Here is an 11,979-nt window from a genome sequence, read left to right as displayed (position 1 = left end):
TCAAAGTCAAATAAAAAAGACTAAGGTAGAGATTGCCTGTCCTGTAAACACAAGCCAGGTGGCCACCCATTTCCCCTACTGATCTTCCAGCTTAATATTTAATATGAGCTATTAACTAAATTCTCTGGAATTAGTCTATGATCTTCTAACTGTGGCTAAAACGTGCCAGGCCATGCCAAGGAAAAGCCTTGACATTGGCAGTGGTATCGGCAGGGTTCAGTCTCTCACGGAATGCAAATACATCCCCTCACATCCTGCATTACCATCTGAAGGAGGGAACTGTTTTGTTAGCTGTTATTGTTTAGCAGAATGCTGCTCAGTATCAAAGCAAGGTGGTGCTGGGATACTGGCAATTACTAGATCTCATCACTGTGGTAAAGCAGGCAAAGGAGCAAATAATACACAGAGAAAAGCCTCTGTTCTGCAAACATGACACATATTTCCTCATAGTCAACGGCACTGTATTCAGCAAGGAGAGCTGCGGTTTTCCCTACATACAGAAAGAAGCATTGTTTTATAGTCTGCAGCAACTGTTGGCCATCATAACATGTACATGTTTTTTTTTCTTATTCTGAACAAATATAAAATGCATTACGCTATCCTCATGCTTCACTCTGTATTCCCACAATGTCCTCATCTTCTGCATCTGGGGAATTGGTGCAACCATATTGTTCCACAGTTTAGTACTCATACACATGCTGCTCACAATCACTACATATGTTCTTGGCTCTGTGTTCATTCAAGCATATAGGCGTTTTTACAAAAATGAGGGAAGGAGCAAAAAAAAAAAAAAACCAAGCACAAAGCTTTATTTATCACCTTGCCCAATTAAATGTGAATGCCGTGTCAAGAGGCAAAATCCTTTGTGCTAAACCGAAACGTAGAGATGCATCACTCTATGGGGCAGATTTACCAAAGCACGAATTTGAATCCTGAATAGCAAAAATTCGGATTGGAAACAAAAATTACGCGACTTTTTCATCACGTCGCAACTTTATCGTATTTTTCGCAACTTTTTCATCGCCGCCACAACTTTATCGTATTTTGCGCAACTATTTCGTCGCCGTCACGACTTTATCGTATTGAACGATAGTAAACGGCGGAAACACCTTTAATTCTTTGCTAACAGTCCTCTGTACATTGTCTAGTTGTATAACTCAAGTGGGACCAAACTGTGAATAAAGAAAAAAACACAGAGTAGCACACATTTTAATGGTAAAGCAAACTATTTTATTTCATTTTGTAGGCTCATTGTGTATATTCCGGGAGAAAAGTCCCTTCATCAAGAACATACTATACATTTTGTGCTTTACATATTTTGAGCTCCATAGCTAACTGTGACACTAATAAACTCAATGTATTCCACATCCACCAGCAAAATTGCTTTGCTGATATACTCACCGCCCCCTACCAAAAAGGATTGAGGTCTTTAGTACTTTGGGAACAAATCTAATAGTAAGTGAGACACGAGTACCCCTTTGTAGTGTTTCCCCAGAATGTGCTGTACACTTTTCTAAGTTTGCTGCCTTCGGGCCCAGTGTGTCAGAGGTCTTTGGACAAATGCCATGCAGATAACTAGTGTACAGCTCCTCACGTACCACGAGGAGACTCCGTGGCTCCAAAAGGAGAGAAAGTATATGCCGCTGCTCTTCTGTGCTGGAAACCTGGCCCGGGTAAAAGGGAAGAATCTAAGGCATAATGTATACCTCAAGTATATACATGACTACATTAGCAAACACATATTTGCTCACAAGCAGATTTAAAGTAGGAGGAATTAAGATGTGTATGTCAGCAATGTGTACACACAGATGACTGTAAAATTGCATTACATATGCAATTTAATTTACCTGGTTCTGGTCCTCTGGGCAGTCTTTGTTAATGGGTACATAGAAGTCCAGGAGAGTGTGTGACCCCAAGCTGATGGTAGTAACAGTGGGATAGTACATGGGACCATCTTCATGTGGCTGCAGCAAAAGGGACAAAATGAGGAGACCAAATGATGGTTTGAGGAAATGGCTCACCTAGCAAGCCCTTGCATACTCACCATAATACCCTCCCCGGCATTATATTCATTCACTAGCACATGGTTGGCACAGTGATCCCCAAATACACCCAGCGATGAAATTTGGTCAGCGTATGTTTGAAGCCACGAGGGAAGCTTTTCCTGCACCATACCCCGAACATGTGGGATTCCCCCTGTGCCAAAAGAGGAAAGAAAACCACAGGAAAATGAAGAAGGAATGAAAAGAAATTAAAAAAAAACCTTGGAGGTATAGTGGATATTTTTGCTAGATGTTCCAGTATTTGTAGAAAGAGATTTAAAACAAATATGTCAACATTTTTCCTGGTATTTGTCTTGTTAAATGGTGCAGCTACAGTCAGTTGATCCCAGTGGAGGCAATAAAAGGGCAAACATATGGGGGTTTTAACCTTGAAAGCAAGTAAGATGCAGGAAAAAAACCTAGTCCTTTTGCTAAATGTATATTGAAGCAGTAGAATTCTTAATGAATCACATGAGTCAGTGTAGGACTGGACAGAAGGGATGACTTTGACATAGTTGGCCAGCTTGAAGTATATTGCAAAATATGGACAAACAATCCCTGTTTTGCGTAAAGGGGAGGGCATTCCTTGGTAGCTTAATGCACAGTCCTCTATATATTGATATATAGGTATTTTGTGGTCACAACCTCTTTGCACCCCTGCCTAATGGTTTAAAATGTAGTGGTTGAGCACAACTTTCGCTTTTTTGTTATAAATGGTGCATTCCTTAAGTCTCAGTACATACAACAGCCAGTTAATATAAATTGTACATTATGAGTAGGGTATTTATGTCCCCAGAATGGGAAATAAGGGAGACACAAAACAATGGCATAGGAGGACTAAGTGGGGAATCTGTAAATAAAAATAAACCAACCTAAACATAAAAGGGTATTTATGGGCATTAGCTTTAAAAGAAAGTTAAGATAAAGAAAGGTTCAGAGAGCAAATAGCAGGTGAATCCATTTACTGTTATAGGAACTAAAAGCAACGTACCCCAGTTCTGCAATTTCCGCCCTGACAGCTGTGTCCATTTAGGCTTTGGAGCATTATAAACCTAAAAGGTAGAGAATTTGTGTTTAGTGTATTTATTATGTCTCTTGCATCCTTTCTGAGTTTGCCCTATAGCAATAAACTTACCTGCCTGAGCAGATACTCCTCTTCTGCTTTACTTATGTACTCTGGAACATAGTATGCTGCACGGGGGACCTATGAGAACAAATATGGAGAAGCGTCAAGTACTGCTATAGTATTCATAAAACATAAATGCTAGAAAACACAGGTCTGACCTTCCCTATTATGTGTGAAACAGAAGCAGCTGACAAATCAGACCCCTGTAAATAAACAATTGAAATTCTGGTAAAAAACAATAGATTATGAGTTTGCACTTTTCTCACTCAGTGCTTAATCAAGGGCTTAATAAACAAAGCACTATAATTATGTACCTCCCAGATAAAGAGGTAGAGAAAGGCAGTCAACTTGTGGAGTTTGCTATTCTGCAGTAGAGATGTAGCGAACTAATTTGCGCGAACATCGGGTGTTCGCGATTTCGGAAGTTCGCAAACTTTTCCCGTTTAAAATCAGTTTTCTGGCCAGAAATGGCTTTTCTAGGTTTTAAAGTTCGCATTCCCATTGAAGTCTATGGGGTTCGCAAAGTTTGTGAATATTCACACTTTTTGGTGTAAGTTCGCGAACGCGTTCGCGAACTTTTTTTTTGAGGTTCGCTACATCCCTATTCTGCAGTAAAGAGGAAAGCAATTATTAAATGGTGCAAAGTAAAGACAGAGGCAAAAGTGTTACTTCCTGGTATAAAAGTGAAGAGATTTTTACTGGTCATAGATAAGGAGAGAAAACATCTAACTAAAGAGCCAATGCAGCTTCAGACATGTTATGAAATGTTCATCAGAGGTAAAATACAGCTACATTCAAAGTGAGAAAGACAAATGGTACAGGTATAGGATACGTTATCCAGAAAGCTTCAAATTATGAGAAGGACAGGTTTCTGAATCATGGCCCCACACTTGTACTAGGTAAGTGAGCTTGGGATACTCATAAGATTTTTTTTTTATAACTGTCCACCAATAACTTCTAAAAAATGTTTAGCCATGCACCCTTCAATTATACAAGCTATGCAACCAATATAGGCACAGTAAAGATTATTGTATTTCATGATAGCATACCTTTAGCTATGCTATCCTTAAATTAAATCAGTTCTTACAGCATTCTGTAAATTTACCAGTGCTTTCCAACATAAATAAGCATGTAATTGACATAAAAAACTTTTCTTCTCTCAAGTTTTTTTTACTTACAATTTTGTGCCATAAATATACTGTTTTGACTGTCCATAACACCCCCACTAGAAGCTCATCTTTCTAGTTGTAGCCATGGCAGTTGGGCTCTTGTGTTGTGATTGACATCTTGAAGCTGCCGGTCAAAATTTTGGCATAAAATTTAAAGATAAATAAGAGCAAATAAAACTATGCTGTATAAGCAGTACATGTTTATTTTATATTGGCATACACTGCTTATAGTTACAGAATGCTATCATTTATTTACTAAAATCTGTAAATGCAAAACCAGATTTTCCATTCTGGATCATTGTCTAGCTGTGGTACAGGTATGTTCAGTTAAAACTGCCTACATGAAAACAGTACAATGCCCTAGAGCAGTGCTGTCCAACTGGCGACCCCCCTCTGTGTGGCCCCCCCACCTGTCTGGCTGCTTTGATGGCTTACTCTTGTGTAAGCTTTAAATGGTATCAGTACTGTGATTATCTGCCCCCCCTGCATGGTTCCACCTCAGATTCAGGCTGTAATACCCCTGTATTGTTTAAAAATGTAATCCCCTGTGTTGTTCACACCTTTTCATCTCTGCATTGTTCACTCCCTGCAGTGTTCATACCTCAGGCTCAAACTGTAATCACCCACATTGTTCCCCTGTTCACACCTCAGACAGACTGTAGGAGCAGTAGAAACCCACAAATAATCCCTGCACACTACAAAAAGAACATATACTGAGGTGGTACTGCAATTAAAAAGTTTTTTCATATATAGTTATTTTGCAGACTGTAGGAGCAGTGCGAGCATTGTGTCACTGTATGCTGCCTGTGTGTGCCATACAGCATAGGGCAAGCAGAGTATGGCACACACAGGCATGGTAGGGCAGGCAGTGTATGGCGCACACACAGGCAGCATAGGGCAGGCAGAGTATGGCACACACAGGCAGGGTAGGGCAGGCAGAGTATGGCACACACAGGCAGCATAGGGCAGGCAGAGTATGGCACACACAGGCAGGGTAGGGCAGGCAGAGTATGGCACACACAGGCAGGGTAGGGCAGGCAGAGTATGGCACACACAGGCAGGGTAGGGCAGGCAGAGTATGGCACACACAGGCAGGGTAGGGCAGGCAGAGTATGGCACACACAGGCAGGGTAGGGCAGGCAGAGTATGGCACACACAGGCAGGGTAGGGCAGGCAGAGTGTGGCACACACAGGTAGGGTAGGGCAGGCAGAGTATGGCACACAGGCAGGGTAGGGCAGGCAGAGTATGGTACACACAGGCAAGGTAGGGAAGGCAGAGTATGGCACATACAGGCCAAGTATAGCACAAACCAGCCAAGAATGGCACACATAGTCAAAGTATGGCACACACAGGCAGCATAGGGCAAGCAGAGTATGGCACACACAGGCAGGGTAGGGAAGGCAGAGTATGGCACACACAGGCAGGGTAGGGAAGGCAGAGTATGGCAGGTTTTTGCTGTACTACAACCAATAATATGGGTATGGTCATGTGATAACACAGGTGTGGTTTCAAGTGGGTGCGGTTTCAAAAAGGGGAGTGGTCAAAACTGGCTTCCATTATCGGCCCTCCACCACGTAGGTCGGAAAAATTCCGGCCCTCGGTACCACAGAAGTTGGACAGCACTGCCCTAGAGAACATGATGGAAATGATATGTACAGTACACAGAAGACATATGTATCATAAAAATTAAGTACTCCTAAAACTAAAGAATACAAAACAACAATGCATCCCTCATTTACAATGTACTGGTATAGGGCCTGTTATGCTCAGGACCTGGGGTTTTCCAGGAAAGGGATTTTTCTGTAATTTGGATCTCCATCCTTTGTCTACAAAAAATAAATAAAATAAAATACTAAATAAACCTAATAGGCTAGTACTAGAAAATCTAAGGGTTAATTATATCTTAGTTGGGGCCAAGTATAATGTACTGTTAAATTATTATAGAGAAAAAGGAAATCATTTTTATGTGAATTATTTGATTGAAATAAGCTCTGTGGGAGATGGCCTTCCCGTCATTCGGATTCCTGGATAATGAGTTTCCAGATAAGGGATTTCATACTTGTACAACAAATACAACATTTGTGCAGAAGAGATAAAGGCATATAACCCATTGCCTCCTTGTGATTTAATATGATATTTACCTTTTCAACAAGAAATTTCTCCAGGTCAGATAAATTATGGCAGTTTGGCATTTCCCAAGTCTGCAAAGCATATATGATATACATAAGCAGTGCATTCCTGAAACCCATTAGAGTACAGTCATTGACAAGCTTCTAACGCTAAAAATCTAAACTCAACTAAAAGCACTCCATGCCATTTTTAATAGATTAAGCAAAACATTTCCTTCATTGGTTTTATTTCATGCATTCAGGTGAGCTAAATGTGGAAAATGAGTGGTGTGTTCTTACAATCCATTTAGAAACATGTGCATACCACGGAATGGGTTTACTGTAAATAGGAAAACCTTTAATTGACATTGTGTGTAATTGGCATACACATTGACAGGACTATAATCCACATATCAGTGCACATAGAAGACACAGTGTGACCCTCTCCCTGTTTTACAAAAGGAACAGTGAGGCCCTTAGCATTTTACAACAGGCTCAGTATAATCTCCAGCACCTTATGAGAAAAATAATGTGGCACCCAGAGTTTTATGACACAGTGTGCCCCCCCCCAGCATTTTATGAAAGACACAGTGTGGGCCCTGTGTTTCGCATCAGGCACTCATATGGCAATCCAAATGTTTGTGTCAGGCATAGTGTGGCTCCCCAATGTTTATGAAAGGCACAATGTGGCTCCCCAGTGTTTATGGCAGGCACAGTGTGGCTCCCTGGTTTTTATGGCAGGCACAGACACAGTGTGGGCCCTGTGTTTCACATCAGGCACTCATATGGCAATCCCAGTGTTTATGGCAGGCACAGTGGGGCGCCCCAGTGTTTATGGCCGGCACAGTGGGGCGCCCCAGTGTTTATGGCCGGCACAGTGGGGCGCCCCAGTGTTTATGGCCGGCACAGTGGGGCGCCCCAGTGTTTATGGCCGGCACAGTGGGGCGCCCCAGTGTTTATGGCCGGCACAGTGGGGCGCCCCAGTGTTTATGGCCGGCACAGTGGGGCGCCCCAGTGTTTATGGCCGGCACAGTGGGGCGCCCCAGTGTTTATGGCAGGCACAGTGGGGCGCCCCAGTGTTTATGGCAGGCACAGTGGGGCGCCCCAGTGTTTATGGCAGGCACAGTGGGGCGCCCCAGTATTTATGGCAGGCACAGTGGGGCGCCCCAGTGTTTATGGCAGGCACAGTGGCCAACAGTACCTATACTCCCTTGCACTGGTATATTTCTTTTACCTCTCTTCCTTCTTCCCTTCCCTTGGCTCCTTATTAGTATTTCTAAGTTCACAACCTCTTCACTATTTTGCTTTCCCTTGTAGGAGTCTTTGCTCTTCAGCTCTCCACTTTATTAGACCTCTATGATAGCCCAGTTTCTGCACCACGGCTTTACAATGCTGCATACACTCCGTCCCAGAGCTGCTGCTACTACTTGTAACTCTGTACTTTCTGCTCTCCCAGTACCAAGCCTCCTGCTTTACAATGCTGCATGCACTCCATCCCATTTCTGCTCCCCCAGTACCTTTTCTCCAGTTTCTCTATGCTATGTACAGTCCTTCCTCCACGCTGCTTCTTGTATCTCCGCCCCTTCTGTAACACAGTCGAGTCTGCAGCAGAACTACAGCCCCCAGAATACGTTGGCAGCTTCAAGGAAGTCACGCAGAGTATTTTTTTAATGACGTTTGGTGTGCGCATGCGCATGCGGAGCGCTGAAACCCTTCATAAAGTTACTGCGCATACATGCGCATGCGCGGCAACTATGGGGCGCCCCAGTGTTTATGGCCGGCACAGTGGGGCGCCCCAGTGTTTATGGCCGGCACAGTGGGGCGCCCCAGTGTTTATGGCCGGCACAGTGGGGCGCCCCAGTGTTTATGGCCGGCACAGTGGGGCGCCCCAGTGTTTATGGCCGGCACAGTGGGGCGCCCCAGTGTTTATGGCCGGCACAGTGGGGCGCCCCAGTGTTTATGGCCGGCACAGTGGGGCGCCCCAGTGTTTATGGCCGGCACAGTGGGGCGCCCCAGTGTTTATGGCCGGCACAGTGGGGCGCCCCAGTGTTTATGGCAGGCACAGTGGGGCGCCCCAGTGTTTATGGCAGGCACAGTGGGGCGCCCCAGTGTTTATGGCAGGCACAGTGGGGCGCCCCAGTGTTTATGGCAGGCACAGTGGGGCGCCCCAGTGTTTATGGCAGGCACAGTGGGGCGCCCCAGTGTTTATGGCAGGCACAGTGGGGCGCCCCAGTGTTTATGGCAGGCACAGTGGGGCGCCCCAGTGTTTATGGCCGGCACAGTGGGGCGCCCCAGTGTTTATGGCAGGCACAGTGGGGCGCCCCAGTGTTTATGGCAGGCACAGTGGGGCGCCCCAGTGTTTATGGCAGGCACAGTGGGGCGCCCCAGTGTTTATGGCAGGCACAGTGGCCAACAGTACCTATACTCCCTTGCACTGGTATATTTCTTTTACCTCTCTTCCTTCTTCCCTTCCCTTGGCTCCTTATTAGTATTTCTAAGTTCACAACCTCTTCACTATTTTGCTTTCCCTTGTAGGAGTCTTTGCTCTTCAGCTCTCCACTTTATTAGACCTCTATGATAGCCCAGTTTCTGCACCACGGCTTTACAATGCTGCATACACTCCGTCCCAGTGCTGCTGCTACTACTTGTAACTCTGTACTTTCTGCTCTCCCAGTACCAAGCCTCCTGCTTTACAATGCTGCATGCACTCCATCCCATTTCTGCTCCCCCAGTACCTTTTCTCCAGTTTCTCTATGCTATGTACAGTCCTTCCTCCACGCTGCTTCTTGTATCTCCGCCCCTTCTGTAACACAGTCGAGTCTGCAGCAGAACTACAGCCCCCAGAATACGTTGGCAGCTTCAAGGAAGTCACGCAGAGTATTTTTTTAATGACGTTTGGTGTGCGCATGCGCATGCGCATCTGGAGCGCTGAAACCCTTCATAAAGTTACTGCGCATACATGCGCATGCGCGGCAACTAAGCGGCGCATACTGAGGCTAAACGTTGACCGAAAAATTGGGTCTCTACTTTCCCCCCCCCAAAAAAAAATTTTCTTTATTCAGACCTGCAGAGTGCAATGCCTTTTTTTTTATATTTAATTTTTTGTGTGCGCCTGGGAAAGTAGATACATATGGTCAAGCGAGTGCACCTCTTGAGACTAGTACCTGTATTATCTTCCGCACGTGTGCACATATGTGCAGGAGGATGGGGAAAATGCATACTTTCACATTTTGGGGCTGAAATCCAAATGCTTTGTTGATGAGAGTAGTTCTGCTTTTCTCAGCCTGATCATCTGCATAGTGTATCCTTAGCCTAAATGCAGTTAGAGCTGGATAGTTATAAATGCCCCATATGTGCTCTATACTTTACACTTTAAAACTGTATAAGCACATTTATTTTTTTAGTTTTTTATACCTCCCAACATTTGAAAATTAGAAACAGGCAAAAAGATTTATGTGCAGCGCAGTGAGAAATTTTCGACATGCCTACCTTGTGTCCGCCACCCCCCAATTCCATGATCACACAACTCTGTTGACACAACTTGGGACCAATAGTATGGATGATTTAATTACACTGACATTATTGGACTTTCCAGTAACCTCATTTACTTAAAAATAATTAATACAGCATTGTACAGCACATTTATGGTATACTGAAGATCAAGGATACATTTAAAAGGGAACTTTTCATATTTGTTTGCTATGTTGTTCTGGCAGGACAGCACAGAGGGAATTGCAGGGCCTTTTGCACTCTGTGCCAAAAAGAACCTAAAGTCTTTGGCTTTTTTCTGCAGTGCACTAATAGTGTTCTAAAGGTATGACAAAATGTTTAGGAGAGCATGCTGGCAAGAGCCATTGGAAAGAGTTATTAGGCTCCCCCGCCCCCCCCACCTGCATTGTTCACACTGTTCAGGCTGTAAAACAGTAAACTTGTTTAACGTTTTGTTCACCAGCTCTTTATCTTGGACTTTCAGCTGGAATGAATCAGCTGGTATCTTGTTGCTTGGGTTCAATTTACCATAGCAACCAGGCAGTGGTTTAAATGAGGGTCTAGAATATAAATAACAAAGGGCCTGCATAGAAAGATAAGAAAATGTAATTTGATCAGTCATTCTTCCCTATATCTGCCCCTCAACTGAGGAAACCCAACTCTACAATGGCTGTTTTCTTGGCATAGACTTAGGGGCCTATTTATCCACCTGTGTGACAGAGCACAGGTGGATAGGTAGTAGCATTGTGCCCCCTTTAACTGGATAATTTCCAGGGCTGTGGAGTCGGTAGATAAATTCTCCGACTCCGACTCCTCAGTTTCTGATACTTCCAACTCCGACTCCTCTGTTTTTAATATGCTAATGTATTTAGTGAAGCATACAGTCAATGAAAAGCATGCTTCATGGTCACTCAACGTGTTCGTTTATGCACTGCGTGCATTGGGCGTTATTCTTATAGCAGGGAAGTAATTATGACTGTTTGTGAATTGGGACATTTAAACTTGCTTTATTTTTTGTTTTTATTCCCATTTAAATTTAGTAGGAGTCGGAGTCGGCTCATTTTTTGCAGACTCCGACTCCAGGTACCCAAAATTGCCTCTGACTCCACAGCCCTGATAATTTCACCCATGATTCTAGTTTCATCATGCCCCTCCATTCCAGAACGCCTGTTTAACATCTCAAGAACAGTTCATAGCTGCTGCATGTATGTATATGCTTTGAAATGATTTTTATGCAATTTTATTTACTGCTGAAAATTACTTGCTGCCTGAATTTTCCTTTTGACTTGCATGGGCTACTTCATAAAATATATTGCATTAAAAAAGGTGTTAAATACTGCAATACACAAAAAGGGGGTTGTAAAAGCACAGCAAGGCTAAGTAAAATTACAATAGAAGTGCAAGTGATCTTGCCAAATTAACTACACCATACAAAAAAGGGGATTGATCAATGCACATTCCCTGGTTTTGTTTCATTACAGGGTTTTAGTTACAGTGGTGGCTTGACAAACCTGTTTTTGAAGATATATGCCCTTGCACAAACATTAATGAAACTGGACCAGGGAATGCACATTGGTCCAGCATAAATTACTTCACACAGCAGCAGAAATAGGCCTATTAGTGTAAGTGCTTCTGGTATGGCACTGTGATGTTATTCCCATGACATTGCTTAAGTAAGCCTCCCTGATGAGACCCTTACCCATCCTCCAACTTGTGCATCATTATGACAACAAATTAGGGTATGGAAACAGGCCACAAGGGGGCTCAGTGCAGAGCACAGCCAGTTCCCAGGCAAAAGTTCAGTCTGCATGAACACTCTTGTGCTTTTGTCTGAAAATATAGTTAATGGCTGATTCTTCAAGCCCCTGCACTAGGAGTAAAGGTATTAAAAGAAACCAGACCAACCATAAACCTTTATATAATGAGCTCTTTCAAATCCTAACATGTACTGCAGACTGGGGAAAAGTGTTTGTTTATACAGAGCTCATTATCTTCATTTAAACTACTCTTATTTATTGTGTCCTTATGGCACAAAAGTGCCCAT

General features: G+C 43.6%; 1 protein-coding gene across 5 annotated transcripts; it reads right to left on the bottom strand.

Annotated features, from left to right (window-relative positions):
* Window positions 1–1,207: 1,207 nt before the first annotated feature.
* On the bottom strand, window positions 1,208–9,350 carry alkbh6 (alkB homolog 6). 5 transcript variants are annotated; one of them, XM_031890532.1, is made up of 9 exons: window positions 9,182–9,350; window positions 7,964–8,085; window positions 6,480–6,539; window positions 3,327–3,371; window positions 3,178–3,246; window positions 3,034–3,094; window positions 2,045–2,196; window positions 1,848–1,964; window positions 1,208–1,664 (listed from the first exon to the last, which is right to left on the bottom strand). In XM_031890532.1, exons 3-9 carry the CDS (start codon window positions 6,528–6,530, stop codon window positions 1,398–1,400), a joined length of 762 nt encoding a protein of 253 aa, XP_031746392.1. In that variant the 5' UTR covers window positions 6,531–6,539; window positions 7,964–8,085; window positions 9,182–9,350; the 3' UTR covers window positions 1,208–1,397.
* Between the last annotated feature and the right edge of the window lie 2,629 nt (window positions 9,351–11,979).

Source organism: Xenopus tropicalis, chromosome 8 (genome assembly GCF_000004195.4).
Source record: "Xenopus tropicalis strain Nigerian chromosome 8, UCB_Xtro_10.0, whole genome shotgun sequence".
In the NCBI taxonomy this organism is placed as follows: Eukaryota; Metazoa; Chordata; class Amphibia; order Anura; family Pipidae; genus Xenopus; species Xenopus tropicalis.
This window is presented reverse-complemented; position numbering and strand designations above follow the sequence as displayed.

Excerpts from the sequence above, each read along its gene's own strand:
- alkbh6 (XM_031890532.1), bottom strand. The coding sequence starts at position 6,530 with ATGCCAAACTGCCATAATTTATCTGACCTGGAGAAATTTCTTGTTGAA. Across the intron at positions 3,247-3,326 it reads TTTCACACATAATAGGGAAG|GTCCCCCGTGCAGCATACTA; the intron begins GTCAGACCTGTG and ends TTGTTCTCATAG. Across the intron at positions 1,665-1,847 it reads GCCCAGAGGACCAGAACCAG|GTTTCCAGCACAGAAGAGCA; the intron begins GTAAATTAAATT and ends TACCCGGGCCAG.